This window comes from Mchenga conophoros, linkage group LG6 (assembly GCF_057382185.1).
Source record: "Mchenga conophoros isolate Kocher_MC1m ecotype Shallow Benthic linkage group LG6, M_conophoros_male_GT1.1, whole genome shotgun sequence".
NCBI classification, from domain to species: Eukaryota; Metazoa; Chordata; class Actinopteri; order Cichliformes; family Cichlidae; genus Mchenga; species Mchenga conophoros.
The window spans coordinates 43,682,596-43,703,577 of NC_140531.1; the positions used below are offsets into that span (position 1 = coordinate 43,682,596).

General features: G+C 48.2%; 1 protein-coding gene across 4 annotated transcripts in view; it reads left to right on the forward strand.

Moving 5' to 3' along the window:
• The window catches only part of sos1 (son of sevenless homolog 1 (Drosophila)), a 43,246-nt gene that overhangs the window by 20,654 nt on the left and 1,610 nt on the right, over positions 1-20,982 (forward strand). For 2 of the 4 annotated variants that reach the window (XM_085278337.1, XM_085278339.1), the window contains exons 10-22: positions 981-1,642; positions 1,963-2,044; positions 3,262-3,378; positions 3,520-3,623; positions 3,803-4,025; positions 4,106-4,225; positions 4,318-4,480; positions 4,597-4,714; positions 4,842-5,014; positions 6,170-6,286; positions 6,373-6,655; positions 9,718-9,762; positions 18,647-18,768. In XM_085278337.1, coding sequence (XP_085134463.1) covers positions 981-1,642; positions 1,963-2,044; positions 3,262-3,378; positions 3,520-3,623; positions 3,803-4,025; positions 4,106-4,225; positions 4,318-4,480; positions 4,597-4,714; positions 4,842-5,014; positions 6,170-6,286; positions 6,373-6,655; positions 9,718-9,762; positions 18,647-18,768 — 2,329 coding nt within the window. The remainder of the gene's footprint in view (positions 1-980; positions 1,643-1,962; positions 2,045-3,261; positions 3,379-3,519; positions 3,624-3,802; positions 4,026-4,105; positions 4,226-4,317; positions 4,481-4,596; positions 4,715-4,841; positions 5,015-6,169; positions 6,287-6,372; positions 6,656-9,717; positions 9,763-18,646; positions 18,769-20,982) is intronic. The other 2 variants (XM_085278338.1, XM_085278340.1) reach the window with 1 other exon arrangement.

Here is a 20,982-nt window from a genome sequence, read left to right on the forward strand (position 1 = left end):
TACTTTTTGAAGAAAATCTAAGACTTTTAAGTGCGCCTTATGGTCGTGAAAATACGGTACGCGCTTCTTTTGTGGTTCGTACGCCATCTGACATTTCTTTGGAGGTGGAGGAACATCACAGTAATTGCTTAAAGGAGCTTCTTCGACATCTTTAAGAGTTCTAAACAAATGTCTGTCCTCCTCCTGAAAATCTTATGTACGCAAACACGCGTTGCAACTTCTTATCTTGTGCGTGTTTTTTATTTTGACAGCGAATGTGCACCTGCGGACCACTTATGTGCAGCCCTGGTTATTTAGCTCGTCATATTGCAGCCACAGAAATTATTTTGTCCATGAAACCATAAAGCTGCACTTTCTTTTTGCCTTATAGTCTGATTTGTCATAACTTCTCCGTTTTGTGGTAAGCTTTTCTTTGGCTGTCACTTCTTCACCCTGACCTGTCTTATTTGGCTCAGCAGAACTGAAATGCTTTTACACACACACTCACATAAGCTCAACGATTCTCTGCGCGATCAACCTCTCACATGTTTAAGCTGCGGGAGATTTCACTTGTCATGTTTGCATAGTAAGCTAACGATTAATAAGACGATGTCAGAGGAATTGGTGCACAAATTATCATCACTCACAGATCAGTGCTGTCGCTCTCTATACACAGTTCGCACGATTGCAAAGTGAAAGCAAAAAAACAAGCGCAAATTCAAACGCGATTTCAATATGTCACATATTGACAGTGGCTCACCGATGCCAATGACATAATTACCCAGCTACATTTCTGAAAGAATGCAAAAGCATTGACATATATTTTTCCTTCCTACGATAGGCCGACGGGCAGGGCAGAGATAGATTTTGGTAGTCCGACTGGAAAAATTACTAGCCCCGGGACGTCGGGCTAGTGATTTTGCGAGCCCTGCTCTCTCCATCCTCCTCACTAACTCTTCTTCTTCTTCTACATATTCTCGCTCCTGTGTGGTGGCATGCAGCGAGTCGGCGTGCCGTTTCTACTGCCACCAGATGAAGGGTAAGCACCTCGCCATCAAGAAGATGAACGAGATCCAAAAGAACATCGACGGCTGGGAGGGGAAGGACATCGGCCAGTGCTGTAATGAGTTCATCATGGAGGGTACCTTGACCCGCGTCGGCGCCAAACACGAACGCCACATCTTCCTGTTCGACGGCCTGATGATCTGCTGCAAGTCTAATCATGGCCCGCCGCGGCTGCCTGGTGCCAGTTCTACCGCGGAGTACCGCCTCAAAGAAAAGTTCTTCATGCGCAAAGTTCAGATCAACGACAAAGATGACAAGGAGGGCGAGTACCGCCACGCCTTCGAGATCATCCTGAAAGATGGCAACAGTGTGGTGTTTGCCGCCAAGTCTGCAGAGGAGAAGAACGGCTGGATGGCGGCGCTGATCTCGCTGCAGTACCGCAGCACACTGGAGCGCATGCTGGACACCGCCATGCTGCAGGAGGAGAAGGAGGAGCAGATGAGACTCCCGGGCGCCGAGGTGTACCGTTTTGCCGAGCCCGACTCCGAGGAGAACGTCGTGTTCGAGGAGAACGTCCAGTCCAAGTCCGGCATTCCCATCATCAAGGCGGGGACTGTCCTGAAGCTGATCGAGAGACTCACCTTCCACATGTACGCAGGTGAGGCGTGATGTCACACAGGTGAGATGTCGTACTGCTGCTGTTTTAGCTTCTTGACCTGTAGCTTGAGTTTCAACGTGGCAGCGAGGTGAGACTTGGGGGCGATGTGGGCGCCGACTGTGCCGGTGTCCTGCAGGTTTTAGACATGTCAGCTGATTTAAACGGCTAAATGACCTCCAAGTTCTCCAGAGGCCTGCTAATGAACTAATCGTGTGATTCAGGTGTGTCGACCCAGGGTGAGATCTAAAAGCTGCAGGGCACCGGCCCTCGAGGCTGATTGATCTGATCCCTCACTGATCAGCTCGTGTTTTTTCCTTCAGATCCAAACTTCGTCCGGACTTTTCTGACCACCTACAGATCATTCTGCAAACCTCGGGAGCTGCTGGACCTGCTCATAGAGAGGTGAGCTTACCTGCCAGGCACAGTGACCAATCAGAACGCCTGCTCTCACACAGCGGTTTCATTAAAACCCCGTCGTCTCGTGTGTTATTGGGTTTATTTATCATTTAAACAAATAGAACCATATATACAGCAGACTGGCTCATATTTACACCTCAGCTTGTCTCTGGTTGCCTAGCAACACATATTGTTTACACGCAATTTCATGAGAGTCTGGAGAACCAATCGGAGGACATTGAAGGAGCTCGGGCAGAAAAGCATCTGGACTTGTTTAAGTTCCTTGAAGACGTTTCATCCCAGAAGCGTCTTCAGTTCTGAGACCAGATGGTGGAGTCCCAGATTTAAGCCCTATGGGAGCGTCCCCCAAGAGGGTCCTGGACCCCCTATTGATCATCTGCCTGATCAGCATCTATGTCCACTGTGTACGACCATCTTTGAACAGAGGGCGGGGCTTACCACACCAACTGTCTGCCATCTATAATCCAGTCTGAGATCCTTCCCAGATGCCTTAACGCCCACTCACTTCCTGGGCCATCTGACCTCAGTAAGTCACATGATAGGGTGGGGCTAGGTTTCACAGCGGGTTCACCTGATACCACCTCACAGGGGTTAGGGGTCTACGATGACCTGGATCCTCGTGTGATTAGGGGAGGTTCAATAGGGGGTCCAGGACCCTCTGGGGAGACACTCCCAGAGGGCTTAAATCTGGGACTCCACCTTCTGAAACATCTTCAAGGAATTTAAAGAAGTCCAGATGACATTATCCTTGGGATGCAAGAATATACACCTAAGTGTGTTCCTACAGTCACAATAACTTACCGTATTGTAACGAGTTGTAGATATTTACTTTGTGCCATAATTATTCTGTAAGAGCTTTTGTTTTTAAAATGTAATAATTAAATTAAATCTTAAAAAACCCCCAAAGAAGTCCAGGTGCTTTTCTTTCTGAGCTGCCTAGACGACGACGACGACCTGGAGGACTGAGAACCTTCACAGACAATCGGAGCAAATAAAGTGTGAGGAGCAGGGCGGAGGAGGAGGAGGAGCAGAGGTCTTCTGTTAATGGTTCCATTTTGGGAATGGAAACCATCTTTCAATGGGCTGAAATTTGACGATATTCCTGCCCCCTTGTGGACTGTGGGGAGGTCGCAGCAGAAGCACACCTGTGGATCTCAACAGGTGTGCTTCTGCTCTCAGCTCTGTGATGTTGATGTTTTCAGGTTTGAGATCCCGGAGCCAAAGCCGGCGGACGCCAATCAGACGGAGGGAGGAGAACAGCCACCCAGCGCTGAACTCAAACGCTTCCGGAAAGAGTTTGTCCAACCTGTTCAGCTCAGGTAGGAAGCGCTCCTGCTACAAGAGACACCTGCTCACACCCGTTCTCTGAGTTTCGTTTACACTCTGCTCGAGTTTGGAATAAATCGAAAACGATGCGACTTTAATTTAGTAATGTCGTCGTCCTCCTCGTCCTCCTGCAGAGTGTTGAATGTTTGTCGCCACTGGGTCGAACATCACTTCTATGATTTTGAGAGAGACCCTCTCCTTCTGAGCGAGATGGAGGACTTCATTGCTTCAGTCAAAGGTACGTACAGGTGTTCAGAAAGGTGCAGCACAGACTATAACGCTTTTTCAAAATTCCGAGTTTTAAAAAGGTCAGCTGTTCTTTTCTTACAAGATAAAACTGAATATGAAAACATAAGAGCTTGTAGTCAGTGCAAATGTGTAACAGCTGGAGCAAGGAAATGATGTCAAATGTCGCAGGTAAGGCGATGAAGAAGTGGGTGGAGTCAATCACCAAGATCATCCAGAGGAAGAAGCAGGTCCAGGTGAGCGTGCCGAGTCACAGCATCACCTTCCAGAATTCCCCTCCTCCCATCGAATGGCACATCTGCAAACCCGGAGACACTGAGCACTTCGACCTTATGACCCTGCACCCCATCGAAATCGCCCGCCAGCTCACCCTGCTCGAGTCCGACTTTTACAGGTAACATTCCGCCCTGCGCCTGTCTTGCACCAGCCTGGCACCTGTCCCACTGTTATCTAACCACCGATCTCCACCTGCAGGGCGGTGCAACCGTCTGAGCTGGTCGGTAGCGTCTGGACCAAAGAGGACAAAGAGATCCACTCGCCCAACCTGTTACGGATGATCCGACACACCACCAACCTCACCCTGTGGTTTGAAAAGTAAGCCTTACTTTGGCATGGGCGGGGTCTAGTGTGCGGTAACTAAACTCCACAAGTACGTCAGGCTGATGTCAGCTGTACTTCCTCTGCAGGTGTATCGTAGAGACGGAGAACCTGGAGGAACGCGTCGCTGTCTTTTCCCGGATCATCGAAATCCTACAGGTGTTTCAGGAGCTCAACAATTTCAATGGCGTCCTAGAGGTCGTCAGCGCCATGAACTCTGCACCCGTGTACAGACTGGATCACACCTTTGAGGTAATAATGACCACGAACGTCACTGACATCAGAAGGATCTGAGTTTAAACTGCTGACAGAGAATGTGAGCGTCATCGTGTGTTTGAAGAAGAAGAAATGTCGGTTTATGGTTGCAGCAAATTCCGAGTCGTCAGAGAAAAATCCTGGAGGACGCTCATGAGCTCAGCGAGGACCACTACAAGAAGTACCTGGCTAAACTGCGCTCCATCAACCCCCCCTGCGTCCCCTTCTTTGGTATGATTTCCCTCGGGATTAGTAGTATTATCAGTCAATCAATTTATCAATGACTCATTTCTCACCGATCTCTAATGGATAACTATGCAGCTCGAAGGTCAAATAACTGTATGTGTGTGTGTGACAGGAATCTACCTGACCAACATCCTGAAAACGGAGGAGGGAAACCCCGACTTCCTGCACAGACACGGCAAAGATCTGATCAACTTCAGCAAGAGACGGAAAGTGGCCGAGATCACCGGAGAGATCCAGCAGTACCAGAACCAGCCGTACTGTCTGCGGGTGGAGGGTGACATCAGAGTGAGGACACACCCCCTCACCTTCTGTTCACACACACACACACACACACACACACACACACACACACACACACACACACACACACTTTGGCAACAGTGGGAAGAAAAAACTCCCTTTTAACAGGAAGAAACCTCCAGCAGAACCAGGCTCAGGGAGGGGCGGGGCCATCTGCTGTGATTGGTTGGGGTGAGAGAAGGAAAACAGGATAAAGACATGCTGTGGAAGAGAGACAGAGGTTAATAACAGATATGATTCAATGCAGAGAGGTCTGTTAACACATAGTGAGTGAAGAAGAAACACCCAGTGCATCATGGGAATCCCCGGCAGCCTACGTCTATTGCAGCATCACTAAGGGAGGATTCAGGGTCACCTGGTCCAGCCCTAACTATATGCTTTAGCAAAAAGGAAATAATAATAATAAACTTTATTTATAAAGCACACTTAAAAACCAAGGGTATGCCAAGGTGCTTAACAAGTAAAATAGAGTATATGAGGAGGATAATAGAAATAGGACCAAAGCAAGTACTAAATATGCAAGCAGATAACTGTCACTAATACATAGGAAAGCAACAGGTACAGAGCAAACAAGAATTTAAATGAGCATAAAAGTGCGTGATATAAAATCATAAAAGAAATATTAACTAGAGGGAAAGGCAAGATTGAATAAGTGTGTTTTTAATCGTGATTTGAACAGTGCAATGGAATCAGATGCGCGGAGGTCGAGAGGAAGGGTGTTCCACAGTACCGGGGCAGCCAGAGCAAACGCACAGTCACCCCGAGACTTCAGTCGAGATCTGGGTTGGGTCAGAAGTAGTTGAGTGGCAGATCTGAGTGTTCTAGCAGGAGTATGTGGTTTGAGAAGTTCACTAAGAAGCTGGTTCCACAGAAGAGGGGCCTGAAAACTGAAGGCTCTGCCTCCCATTCTACTTTTAAATACTCTAGGAACAACAAGTAGGCCTGCAGAGCGAGAGCGAAGTGCTCTAATAGGGTGATATGGTACTACAAGGTCATTAAGATAAGATGGGGCCTGATTATTTAAGACCTTGTATGTGAGAATTCTGGATTTAACAGGAAGCCAATGAAGTGTGGTTGGAGCAGCGGTTGGAGCGTGGTCTTTTGTTGTTGACGTGCATTTGTTTTGTCTTTGTGGAGCAGAAGTTCTTCGAGAACCTGAACCCAATGGGCGACCTGTCGGAGAAGGACTTCAGTGATTATCTCTTCCACAAGTCTCTGGAGATCGAACCTCGCCAGCTCCGATCGGCTCCTCGATTTGTAAGTACGAGCGTGGCGGCACCTTGTCATGTTACATGTTGCATTGCGTGTGACGTGCATGACACTAATCAACTCACCTGCTGCAGGCGAAGAAGTACACCTATCCTCTGAAGTCTCCGGGGATCCGACCCACTTCGGCCCGACCCGGCACCATGAGACATCCGACGCCGCTCCAGAACGAGCCCAGGAAGATCAGCTACAGCCGCATCCCGGACAGCGAGTCCGAGGGGACGCCGGCCTCTGCCCCCAACTCTCCCCGTACCCCCCTGACCCCGCCCCCTGCCTCCGCCGCCTCCGCCGCCTCCAGCTCCACAGATGTGGGCAGCGTGTTTGACTCGCCGCAAGGACCCAGCAGCCCATTCCACTCCAGTAAGACCCGCCCACTCACACTGACACTGAGCCTGCCCACTGATATTATTGAACGCATTGAATGTGACCACCCAACCCTATTGGCTGTCTTTGGGTTGGAACTGTGGCTTCCTGTTTGCTGTCCACCTGTGAGGCCCTAACAGGTCACGGCAGCAGCAGGACCAATCAGACACAAAGTAAGCCTCTTAGTCTGAACGAGGCGGCGACAACCTGCGCTCCGCCCTCGTGCTGCGCTTCAGGACGTTCTTCGCGCGTTTCCTTACGCTCGCCTCCACCATCGCGCCTCCTCTCTGCGCGCTCGCCTCTACCATCGCGCCTCCTTTCCTCGCGCTCTCCTCTACCATCGCGCCTCCTCTCTTCGCGCTCGCCTCTACCATCGCGCCTCCTTTCCTCGCGCTCTCCTCTACCATCGCGCCTCCTTTCCTCGCGCTCTCCTCTACCATCGCGCCTCCTTTCCTCGCGCTCTCCTCTACCATCGCGCCTCCTTTCCTCGCGCTCTCCTCTACCATCGCGCCTCCTTTCCTCGCGCTCTCCTCTACCATCGCGCCTCCTTTCCTCGCGCTCCTCCCCACCATCGCGCCTCCTTTCCTTACGCTCGCCTCTATCATCGCGCCTCCTCTCTTCGCGCTCGCCTCTACCATCGCGCCTCCTTTCCTCGCGCTCTCCTCTACATCGCGCCTCCTTTCCTCGCGCTCCTCCCCACCATCTCGCGTCCACCATCGCGCTCTCTTCGCACTCACCTCTACCATCGCGCCTCCTTTCCTCGCGCTCTCCTCTACCATCGCGCCTCCTTTCCTTGCGCTCCTCCCCACCATCGCGCCTTCACCATCGTGCCTCCTTTCCTCACGCTCCTCCCCCACTATCGTGCCACCTCTTCTCGCGCTCGCCTCCAGCATCGCGCCTCCTTTCCTCGCGCTCGCCTCCACCATCCCGCCTCCTCTCCTTGTGCTTCTCTCCACCATCGCGCCTCCTCCATCGCGTCTCCTTTCCTCATGCTCCTCCCCACCATCGTGCCTCCTTTCCTCACGCTCCTCCCCACCATCGTGCCTCCTTTCCTTGTGCTCCTCCCCACCATCTTGCCTTCACCAACGTGCCTCCTTTCCTCGCGCTCCTTCCCACCATCGTGCCTCCTTTCCTCACGCTCCTTCCCACCATCGTGCCTCCTTTCCTCACGCTCCTTCCCACCATCGCGCCTCCTTTCCTCACGCTCCTTCCCACCATCGCGCCTCCTTTCCTCGCGCTCTCCTCTACCATCGCGCCTCCTTTCCTTACGCTCGCCTCCACCATCGCGCCTCCTCTCTTCGCGCCTCCTTTCCTCGCGCTCTCCTCTACATCGCGCCTCCTTTCCTCGCGCTCCTCCCCACCATCTCGCGTCCACCATCGCGCTCTCTTCGCGCTCGCCTCTACCATCGCGCCTCCTTTCCTCGCGCTCTCCTCTACCATCGCGCCTCCTTTCCTCGCGCTCCTCCCCACCATCGCGCCTCCTTTCCTTACGCTCGCCTCTATCATCGCGCCTCCTCTCTTCGCGCTCGCCTCTACCATCGCGCCTCCTTTCCTCGCGCTCTCCTCTACCATCGCGCCTCCTTTCCTCGCGCTCCTCCCCACCATCTCGCCTCCACCATCGCGCTCTCTTCGCGCTCGCCTCTACCATCGCGCCTCCTTTCCTCGTGCTCTCCTCCACCATCTCCCCTCCTTTCCTCGCACTCCTCCCCACCATCTCGCCTCCACCATCGCGCTCTCCTCGTGCTAGCCTCCACCATCGTGCCTCCTTTCCTTGCGCTCCTACCCACCATCTTGCCTTCACCATCGTGCCTCCTTTCCTCGCGCTCCTTCCCACCATCGTGCCTCCTTTCCTCACGCTCCTCCCCACCATCGTGCCTCCTTTCCTTGTGCTTCTCTCCACCATCGCGCCTCCTCCATCGCGCCTCCTTTCCTTGTGCTCCTCCCCACCATCGTGCCTCCTTTCCTCACGCTCCTCCCCACCATCGTGCCTCCTTTCCTTGCGCTCCTCCCCACCATCTTGCCTTCACCAACGTGCCTCCTTTCCTCGCGCTCCTTCCCACCATCGTGCCTCCTTTCCTCACGCTCCTTCCCACCATCGCGCCTCCTTTCCTCGCGCTCACCTCCAGCATCGCGCCTCCTCTCCTGGTGCTCCTCTCCACCATCGCGCCTCCTCTCCTGGTGCTCCTCTCCACCATCGCGCCTCCTCTCCTGGTGCTCCTCTCCACCATCGTGCCTCCTTTCCTCACGCTCCTCCCCACCATCGTGCCTCCTTTCCTTGCGCTCCTCCCCACCATCTTGCCTTCACCATCGTGCCTCCTTTCCTCACGCTCCTCCCCACTATCGTGCCACCTCTTCTCGCGCTCGCCTCCAGCATCGCGCCTCCTTTCCTCGCGCTCGCCTCCACCATCACGCCTCCTCTCCTTGTGCTTCTCTCCACCATCGTGCCTCCTCCACCATCGTGCCTCCTTTCCTCGCGCTCACCTCCAGCATCACGCCTCCTCCACCATCGCGCCTCCTCTCCTGGTGCTCCTCTGCACCATCGCGCCTCTTCTCCTTGTGCTCCTCTCCACCATCGCGCCTCCTCCACCATCGTGCCTCCTTTCCTCGCGCTCACCTCCACCATCGCGCCTCCTCTCCTGGTGCTCCTCTCCACCATCGCGCCTCCTCTCCTGGTGCTCCTCTCCACCATCGCGCCTCCTCTCCTGGTGCTCCTCTCCACCATCGCGCCTCCTCTCCTGGTGCTCCTCTCCACCATCACGCCTCCTTTCCTCGCGCTCACCTCCACCATCGTGCCTCTTCTCCTCATGCTCCTCCCCACCATCGTACCTCCTCTCCTCGCTCTCGCCTCCATCATCGTACCTCCTTTCCTCGCGCTCACCTCCACCATCGTACCTCCTCTCCTCGCTCTCGCCTCCATCATCGTACCTCCTTTCCTCGCGCTCACCTCCACCATCGTACCTCCTCTCCTTGCTCTCGCCTCCATCATCGTACCTCCTCTCTGCAGGATGATGTCACCACTCCTCTCCCTTCCTCACAGTGTTTCTCCTCTTCACCTGCAGCCTGCGACAGCATCTTTGCTGTGGTGTCTCTGCCGCACGGCCCACGTTAGTATGACCTTCCTGACTCTCCGTACGCCTGCTCCACAGCTCACCTGCGCCCCACACATCACACCTGTCTGTCTCTCACCTGTCTCAGTGTGTTTCAGGTTTCTGTTCCATTGTTATTGATTGCTCATTGGTATAGAGGATATTGATTAGACTTCCTGTTGTGTCTCACCTGTGCATGATGTCACACCCATTGTATTAGTTTGTCTCCATAGAAACTGGCAGCTGTGTTACTGTCTCTGCACCGGCCGAGATGAAAGAAGGCGTCAGGGAAGTTCAGTGAGTTCTGATCCGGCGGCTCGCTCGGACTCTGGCGTCTCTTGTTCCGGGCAGCAGTTGTAGTTTGATGCGTTGGCAGGCTGATGTTGGGCTGCGTAAACTGGGAATTTTCCTTATCCCCATCACCCTTGGGGAAGGAGGGTGCTCTAAGGTGGGGGAGGTAGCTCAGGTCATCTACTAATCCAAGGTTGGTGGTTCGATCCCTGGCTGCTCCTGGCTGCTCCAGGCTGCGTGCCAATTATCCTTCCAAGATACTAAGTTGCTCTCTGACGCATCCATCGGAGTGTGAAGGCCAGAAAAAAGTGAAAGAGGCCTGCTGTAAAAAGACTGGAGTCCATTTTCCAGCTGGATACAGTTGGACTCCAGCGTCTCGTGGTTCAGGCAGCACACGATGGCCGAGGTCTTGGCAGGCTGCTCTCAGGCTGCGTAAACTGGTTTTGGGGACGAGCGTGAGATGTACCGGCTCACCTGAGTCCACTCGTACCTTCCTGGTTCTGTACCTGTTCGCTGGAACAGGACTCGTCTTTGAGTACCTGACGTGCTTGGATGAGTGCGCTGTCTGCTGTTCTTCCATGCACACAGTCACAGTGAATCCTGAAGGGAAGGTTGGAAAGTTCCTCGATCAGCTGAGGGTAACATGGCAGGCAGGCCTGGGACATTCGTCTACCACCTCCACAGCATCCTGAGTAGGGCTGGGTATCGTCACTGATTTCTAGAATCGATTTGGTTCTATTTGAATCTGTGAAGTTTTGCCTCACACAGTCAGAAATATCATAATTCTGATCATTTATCAGTACATATGCACATTTTTATATGTATAAAAAGAAAGCTGACACTTCATCAGAGGTGTGAGCATCACAGCAGATGCCCTTGGTTCAAAGTAACTGAGGATAAAACAGAAAAACGTGAAGCAGAAATGAGCTTCTGGGGTCAGCTTTAGAGGTCCGCCACATTGAAAGGAGTCAGTTTAGGTGGTTCATGCGACCAGGATACCTGTCCTAGGTCAGGTTTCAGTCCCCAGGTAAACCCTGGAGAGATGACTGGTCAGTGTCTGTTGAGACCGCTGCACTGGACGGATGATCTTACTTTTATTTTGGTTTTTTAAGAAATTCTAACTTTTGAATTAAGTACAGGGCTCTAGACTAACTTGTTGCCGTGGTTACACTGGTTACACTAACTTGTTTTCTTATGTGCACCAGCACAAAAGTTAGTTGCGCCCAAGTTTTTCAACCGCATCACTTAACCCCGCCTTTTTACATGTTCCAACTGCTGTCCATACAGACAATATTGATTTGTAAATGATTAACTATCAATCTTGTCAACACAAAGTGCTTTATTTGGAGCACATTTCTGCAAGAAGGATAAGTTCCTGAAAAGGTGCTTGTGCTTAAAGTGCTTTGCCTACAGCAGGGGTGCCCAATCCCGGTCCTCGAGAGCTACCGTCCTGCAGCTTTTAGATGCATCCCTACTCCAACACAGCTGAATCAAATGGTTTGATTACCTCTTCAGCGTGCCATCGTGTTTGGCAAAGGCCTGATAACAAGCCATTCATTTGATTCAGCTGTGTTGGAGTAGGGATGCATCTAAAAGCTGCAGGACGGTAGCTCTCGAGGACCGGGATTGGGCACCCCTGGCCTACAGTATTGCTAAAGAGTGCCAATGTTAAACTTCATCATCATGTCGGCCTCCTGACGACCTGTTTGCTGCTGAAAGGCAGTGAGGAGACACTGGGCGTTTATCGCAGCTTATAATGTGTTCTCTGGATACACTGTGCTTTTCAGCGTTTCACTTTGAAATTTATTAGAAGCAGTCACAAATGCAGTATTGCCGGCCACGGTCTCTCCACACTCGCAACAGTAAATGCAGTGCATCATGTTATCAGCTTCACTGAATCTTTTCCAAAAGTATACACGTTCCTCCTTTTACTCTCAGTGGGCTCTGGCTCGGGGTCCATCGTATGTGGCTCATTATCTGATGCCGTCTCCAGACCGGTGTTAGATGTAAGCTGAGCAATCCATGGCTCCGTGTCAGAGCACTGGCTATGAGTTTCAGACGGATCAGGCCTTAATGAAAACACTATCAATCGTTCTTTTCATCTTTTCTTATTACCCACAGCTACATCCACCTCTGTCAGGCCTAGGCTGCTCACTAAGGTTGGGTATCACTGATTTCTATAATCCATTCGATTCTGATTCACAAGGCCCCGATTCGATTCAATTCAATTTTTCCTCAGACAGTCAGAAATATTATAATTCTGATCATTTATCAGTACTGTGTGAGCATCACAGCAAATGCCTTTGTGTCAAAGTAACTGAGAATAAAACAGAAAAACATTATGGAGATTTTCCTGGCCTGGATTTTTATAGCAGATAACCTTAAAATATCTGCAGTAGATTAAAAACTGAAGAAAACCATGAATCAACATGAAGTGAAGCGGAGTCAAGTTATAGAGGTTTTATTAGACAGCGTTTTGTAATTTGGTATCATTTTAAGTTTAATTTTCTTTGGTATTAAACAGCAGAAATGAGGCTTTGTTCAATTCAGTTCAATTCAATTTTATTTACACAGCGCCAAATCACAACAGCATTCACCTCAAGGCGCTTTATATTGTACAGTAGAGCCTACAATAATAGATACAGAGAAAAACCCAACAATCATATGACCCCCTATGAGCAAGCACTTTGGCGACAGTGGGAAGGAAAAACTCCCTTTTAACTCTCCTGTTATGTTGGTTTCTAGGAACACCAATTATGCTCCTGGGTTAATTTGACCCAGGGCAAATTTACTCATCCAAAAGTGTTAGAAACAATGGCATTGATTATTTTACAATTTTCTTTTATAATTTTGATTTTTTTTTTTTCGTTTTCTGTAGTCATGCAGATGACATGTGAAATCTCTTCTGTGCTGGGTCAATGTGACCCGCAACATAACAGCTCTGAAACCTGACTGAAACTCTTCAAATAAGTCTCTGCAGATGATCTGTTAGCTGTTTGACAGCTACTCTTTCAAGGATGTTTGATATAAAGGAAGGTTGGAGATTGGCCTATAATTAGCTAAGACTGCTGGGTCTAGAGATGCTTTTTGAGTAAAGGTTTAACTACAGCCAGCTTGAAGGCCTGTGGTACATAGCTGATTATTAGAGATAGGTTGATCATATTTAAGATCGAAGCATTAATTAATGGCAGGACTTCTTTGAGCAGTTTTGTAGGAATGGGGTCTAAAAGACACGTTGAAGGTTTGGAGGAAGTAATTATTGAAGTTAACTCAGAAAGATCAATTAGAGAAAAAGAGTCTAACTTAACATCAATGGTACTAAGAGTAGCTGTAGATAATATTACATCTGTGGGATGATTATTGGTCATTTTTTCTCTAATGATAAAAATTTTATTTGTGAAGAAGTTCATGAAGTCATTACTAGTTAACGTTAAAGGGATGGTTGGCTCAAAAGAGCTCTGACTGTTTGTCAGCCTGGCTACAGAGCTGAAGAGAAACCTGGGGTTGTTCTTATTGTCTTCAATCAGTGATGAATAGTAAGATGTTCCGGCTAGGGCAGGGCGATATGGCCAAAAATATTTATCACGATATATATTTGAAACTTTGCGATAACGATATAATTGATGCGAGACAAAATGCAACTCCACAACTTTGCTAGCGCAAAAAACCCCCATCAATGTATTTTCACTTAAACAAGCAGCTGTTTTTTATGTGCATTAAAGCTATATAAAAATGTAACAGTACAAATGCAAATTCCTTGCTGAAAGTTTAACCAAAAGGCATTTCCAGTAGAAATGGGCTGACATATCCTGAGCATAACCATGTATAATATCCACTGAAGTTAAAAAGACCTGCTTTGCAACATTAAACTGCAGTGTGCCAAATAAAAACGTCAAATACGTATTTTTCAGACAAAAAATTGCACAGGATTATAAGGCACATTAAGCGAAACAAAGCAGTCAGATAAATCAAACTTTATTAAACTCATTCTTCTTGCTTCCTCCACTTCTGTACCATTGATTCATTAATGCTGTATTCTATCACGGCTGCACTATTCCCATGTTGTTGCAGTATATTAATGACTAACCTCGTATTGTGGATGGATTATCTCAGTTGTTCTCCTGACTGAATTTTGGTCCGTTTACAGCATCCTGCCATAGGATTGCATTTGTCTCTAACCATCAGGAACCTTCACGTTAACTTTTATCAAGCGGAAAAGTGTTAGCGTTCATCCTCCAGCTTCACTGTTTATGCTATGCTAACATAGCTGTGTTGCTAGCGATCACGTAGCACATCATTAAATACCAGGTAGCCCAACTTCAGTAACCCTACAAACGTCACTGCTGTTTAGTTTTCTGTCTTCATTTATGTTGGAAGTGATAGCAGAGCTGTACGTTTGAATTTGTTTATAAATCTCTCAGTCAGAACATGCTATATCATGCTTAGGTAACTAGCGAAACTAGCGAGCTAACTTCCTGCTAACTTCTAACTCTGTTAAATTTCATAAATCCTGTTTTCATGGATGCCTGAATGTTAAACCTAATTCTTACACCTGGTAAAGCAGCAACACTGATCATTTTATTAAAGATGAAATAATTTAGACAGTTTTTAACTCTCAATGATGCCGCAGTGATCGTTTGACTTTGGACCTGAATGAGACTGAGTTTAGGACCCAGATTACTCCCAGATTTACGAGCACCTTAGACCGACAAATACGGCAATAACGACGGCCCGCTTGCATGTTGTACAAAAAAATGTGCTTTGGTGAGTATCTGACGGACAGACACCAAGCCAGTTCCACATCACTGAAGTTGCAGCATTTTACAAACCAGTTCATCGGTTTCGCTCAATGATGCGCTTTCCCCCTTCTCATTCTCCGTTGCCGCCATGCTTTTTCGGCCATGTGCGTATGAAAACAAAGGCACTGGGCATGCGTGTTTTAGCCATATTCTATCGCGATATTTTATTTTCTCAGCGTTGCCCAACATTATACCGGTATTACCGTGAACTGTATGATATGGCCCAGCCCAAGTTCTGGCTTTGCGGAGGGCTTTCTTATAAAGCAGCAAACTATTTCTCCAGGCTAAATGATGATCTTCTAATTTTGTGATACGCCATTTCCTCTCCAGCTTACGAGTCATCTGCTTTAGGGTAGGGCTGGGCGATATGACCCAAAATTCATATCTCGATATTTTTTAGCTGGATGGCGATATAAGATAGATATCTCGATTTTTTTTTTTTTAAAGCCATAAAGTAAGAACAAAAAGAGAGTTCTTAGTCAAAGCTGTGTCCCAGATGTCACACAGGCACTTTTATTAACATAGAGCAGATGTACATAAAATTTACTCAAAAATAAATTATGAGCATTTATTAAATAATAATGCTCCATAAATAAAAGAAAACAATGTTGTTTTTGTACATAACAAAAAGCTCACAATTGTGCAGTCAAAATGTAAACTAAAAGACGAGCACAATAACAAAGACAGATTTCACAGCTGCTCTGTTCCCAACTTGTACTGCGTGACTGACAGCATTGAGTTTGAAATCCACTTCGCAACCACGTCTCTTAACAGGTGCCATTTATGGTCCTTATACACAGTAGGGTAATATTACGTTGAAGCCCAGTACGTATCACTCCGCGAGGCTCAGCCGTAATGCTCCGACAATCCATCAAGCGGTGCAGCTCCGTAGCTTACCAAAGTCGTACTAAAACATTTTTTGACAGATTGCTGAGCGCCGTGTACCACATAAAATCGGTTCGCGGCCATCAAGCACAACCAGAATTCATACATAAGGCGCGCTGTCAACTTTTGAGAAAATGCAAGGATTTTAGGCTGTGCAGCACCTCTGGGCGGCATGGCGTTAGCGTGGTTAGCTCGTTAGCGTGGTTAGCTAACACATTGACGCCGTCCAGCCCCATGCACGGGGCGATGCGCAGTAACTCGTTAAAGGAGATTTGCCGTGTCCATCTTGTTGCTTCCTGCAGGTGAAGCGATGGGGGAGGAGGGGGAGTTGTGTTCAGTGAAGGAGAGGCGAGGCCGAGTAACGTAAAGACGAAAGTGGACGAAAGAGAGGCAAACTTGCGGCTCCACAAGTATAATTATAACGTAACATAGACTATATCGATATAAACGATATTGTCAGATCTTATATCTCGTATAAAAATATATCGATATTTTTTAAAAACTCGATATATCGCCCAGCTCTACTTTAGGGTACATGTTTGAGAATTATACCACGGAGTCAGGTACTTCTGATTAGAGACCTTAGTTTTCACTGGAGCTACAGTATCCAGAGTCGTACGTAGTGAGGAGGTAAAATTATTAACAAGCTAATCGACCTCTGTTGGAGTAGCGTTCAGATAGCTGCTCTGCTCTGTGTTGGTACAGGGCATTGGAGATGATAACAGTGGGTGGATTATATTCTTAAACTTAGTTACAGCGCTTTCAGAAAGACATCTACTTTGATAAAGTCTACTTTCCACCGCTGTGTAATCAATTATTGTAAATGTAAATGTTATCAGGAAATGATCAGACAGGAGAGGGTTTTCAGGAAACACTGTTAAATGTTCAGTTTCTATGCCATATGTTAAAACAAGATCTAGAGTGTGATTAAAGTGGTGGGTGGGTTCTTTTACATTTTGAGAGAAGCCAATTGAGTCTAATAACAGATTAAATGCCATGTTGAGGCTGTCATTTTTAGCATCTACATGGATGTTAAAATCACCCACAATAATTATTTTATCTGAGCTCAGAACTAAATCAGATAAAAAGTCTGAGAAATCAGACAGAAACTCTGTGTAAGGCCCAGGTGGACGATAGATGATAACAAGTAAGACTGGTTTCTGAGTTTTACAGCTGGGGTGGACGAGGCTAAGCATCAGGCTTTCAAATGAATTAAAAGTCTGTCTTGGTCTTTCGTTGATTAATAGGTTGGTGTGAAAAATTGCTACCACACCGCCCCCTCGCCCTGTGCTTCGAGGTTTCTGGTAGTTAGAATGACTCGGGGGTGTTGATTCGTTTAAACTAACATAATCATCCTGCTGCAACCAGGTTTCTGTAAGGCAGAGTAAATCAATTTGTTGATCAATTATTAAGTCATGTACTAACAGAGACTTGGAGGAGAGAGACCTAATATTTTGGGGGGTTTAATAAATTTGTCCATGTTTCTAGAAATGAGAGCTGCTCCATCCAAAGTGGGATGGATGCCGTCTCTCCTAACAAGACCAGGTTTCCTCCAGAAGGTTTGCCAATTATCTATGAAGCCCACATCATTTCTGGGACACCACTCAGACAGCCAGCAATTTAAGGAGAACATGCGGCTAAACATGTCACTCCTGGTCTGACTGGGGAGGGGACCAGAGAAAACTACAGAGTCCCACATTGTTTTGGCAAAGTTACACACGATTCAATATTGATTTTAGTGACCTCCGATTGGCGTAACCGGGTGTCATTACTGCCGACGTGAATTATGATTTTACTGAATTTACGTTTACCCTTAGCCAGCAGTTTTAAATTTCCTTCAATGTCGCCTGCTCTGGCCCCTGGAAGACAGTTGACTATGGTTGCCGGTGTCTCTAGCTTCACATGCCCCCGGCGGGTGTGTCGCCGAGTGGGGAAAAACGGTTACACATGAACGGGTTGGTGGTGTACCTGGGGCTTCTGTTTAGGACTATGCTTCCTCCTCACCGTGACCCAGCCGCCCTCTTTCCCCAGCTGCTTGGGGTCTGCCGGGGAACAGCTAGCGGGGCCTACGCTATCTTCGGCTGCACCAGCTACAGGGGCCTGGCTAGCTATGGGTGAATGAAGGGTGCGAAGCCGAGTCTCCAATTCAGTAATCCTGGCCTCCAGAGCTGCAAATATGCTACATTTGTTACAGATATCATTACTGCTAAAGGAGGCCGAGGAGTAACTAAACATCTGACACAATGAGCAAGAAAGTGCAGGAGGGACAGGTGAAGTAGCCATGGTGCTAACGAGTCGGCTACGAGCTAAGCTAAGTTAGCAAAACAGTAAAGACACAGTGAGTGAATACTTTGGCTATAAGTTAGGTAGTGAGTACACAGAGTGTGCTTTGGATGAAGCACGTGAAGATTATACTATGAAAGAAGAATGTATATAAAAAATTTTAATTAAATTGCTAAGCAGATAAGCTACTCAGAAACACCACTGTGTTTGAGCAGGAACAGGAAGTGATACTCTACCGCAGAGCGAGCGAACACCAAGTGTGACAGCCTTTGTTGCCTACTCACCTCTCTATTGACCTACACTTTCAAACATACACACAAGGCCTACAGGAATATCTGGATTACGGCCAATCAGAGAGGTCCCGCCCCTGACCATCTCTGAATGGTTTAAACCACGATATGTGGATAATGTGTGTCTGTTGTTAATCACATGGAGACTTTCAGAGTTGCTGAGACTTTAAATTTTTTTTTTAGTCGCAGCATTGAGAAATTAGGTCGCATGTGCAACCAAGTTGGTCGCACTCTGGAGCCCTGAAGTACTTAAAGCGTGAAGTTAACGAGCAACAAACCAATCTGCTGCTGGCTGCTGTATGGTTCTCCTGTTCGTTCTCCTGGTTCTAACAGTGTCTATCTGGTAATTTTCAGGGTCCTCTTCGGTCTCCTCCATGGTGAGCTTCAGTCGGGCCTCTGAGGATGTTCCCGTTCCTCCTCCTGTTCCTCCCCGCAGACGACCGGAGTCGGCTCCTGCTGAGTCTTCCCCCTCCAAGGTACCCTCTTTGCTTTAGCCCGAGGAGCTTTTGGACTGCAAGAACGTTTCAGGGTTCCTTCTGTTCTTTGTGTATCACAGAGCAGCAACCACCAAATTCTTAGAACCTGTTTTTAGCTTCAAGCTGTTTATAGTCAAAGGAGCTTGCAAAGAAAAGCGTCTGGACTTCTTTAAGTTGCTTGAAGACGTTTCACCTCTCATCCGAGAAGCTTCTTCAGTTCTAAGGTCAAATGGTGGAGAGTCCCAGATATAAACCCAGTGGGAGTTTCCCCCCACAGAGGGACAAAAGGACCCCCCTGATGATCCTCTAATCACATGAGCCAAGGTGTGAAACTGGGTGTGGGTCCCAATCAGCCAGAGTTTCAGGTGTGTTCATTGTGAAACCTGGCCCCACCTTATCATGCGAATTCCTGAGGTCAGATGGCCCAGGATGTGAGTGGGCGTTAAGGCGTCTGGGGAGGGATCTCAAAACTGGATTATAGATGGCAGAGAGTTGGTGTCGTAAACCCCCGCCTCTGTTCAAAGATGGTCGCTCACAGTGGACATAGATGCTTCTTTCACTCCTCTTTCAAACCATCTGTCCTCTCTGTCCAAAATGTGAACATTGGCATCCTCGAAAGAGTGACCTTTATCCTTAAGATGCAGATGGACTGCTGAGTCTTGTCCTGTGGAGGTGGCTCTTCTGACCTCAGGAATTCGCATGATAAGGTGGGGCCAGGTTTCACAATGAACTCACCCGAAACTCTGGCTGATTGGGACCCACACCCAGTTTCACACCTTGGCTCAGGCGATTAGAGGATCATCAGGGGGTCCTTTTGTCCCTCTGTGGGGGGTCACTCCCACTAGGTTTATATCTGGGACTCTCCACCATTTGACCTTAGAACTGAAGAAGCTTCTCGGATGAAGGTGAAACGTCTTCAAGTAACTTAAGGAAGTCCAGACGCTTTTCTTTGCAAGCTCCTTTGACTACGATGACCTGGATGACTGAGAACCTTCACAGACATCAAGCTGTTTATAGACCCGGAGGAGCGTTTCCTGTGGTTCTGCGGCTTTTCCAGCCCAGACGTGTAACCTCCACCTTGTTGTTGTGGGTGTAGTTGTTGCTGTGTCAACCTGGGGTCCGTTCTTCGTACCTCGCTTACTACATCCAAGATCAAATGACACATCCAAGATCAAACCATCGCGCTAACCGTGAGCTCGCTAATCCGGTTCTCCGAACACACCTGTTGTTGACGATTAGTACAGCTGGATGAAGTAATGTGAGATCACTGGGTGGCTTAACAGGGGCTACGCATCGATAGTAGAAACATTGATCGGCAACCCTTTGATTGGTCAGCGAAAATGTCCAGTATTTTTCGGCAGCAGAGCAAGAACTCTTGAGTGAGGGATTTCAGGAGTTTCAGAGTTTAATCAGAACACAAGGGAACACTGCAAAGGCTGCAAAAGCAAGGAGAGAGGGCTGGCAGAAAGTTGCTGACAAATTAAACTCGTAAGTAATTTAATAATAACAATAATAATGGATTGGATCTATATAGCGCTTTTCAAGGCACCCAAAGCGCTTTACAATGCCACTATTCATTCACTCTCACGTTCACACACTGGTGGAGGCAGCTACAGTTGTAGCCACAGCTGCCCTGGGGCAGACTGACAGAAGCCAGGCTGCCATATCGCGCCATCGGCCCCTCTGGCCAACACCAGTAGGCGGTAGGGTAAATTTATTATATTACATTATATCCTCTTTCACATTAGAGCCACAACAGGACCCACTAGAACATGGGAACAAGTAAAAGTGAAATATAAGAATATTCTACAGAATGGTAATATTTATCACTTATATTGCTTTTCGTCTCTTGGAAAGAGACCCTGGAATAATCTGTTTGTTTGTTCATAACAGCAACCAAGAAAAGGGCAGAGCAAAAAAAAGACAGGTGGTGGTCCTGCACCCCCTCGTCAACAAGTTGGTTAAGTAAATAATATCCTCACGGGAATATCGATATCTCTCTATGAGCACACTGTCGCGCTGAGCTAAAGGATCCTGTCTGTCCCGCAATATACGCTGAATTCTGAGGACTCTCCTTATCAATCTTGCACCTTCCGCAATGGGTGGCTCGCGTATACGGACAGGACATGGCTGCGACAGGCTTCCCAAATCCACCTTCGCTTTTATAGCCGTGGTCTCTCATCTTGATTACACGAAGTAATTTACTATTACTAC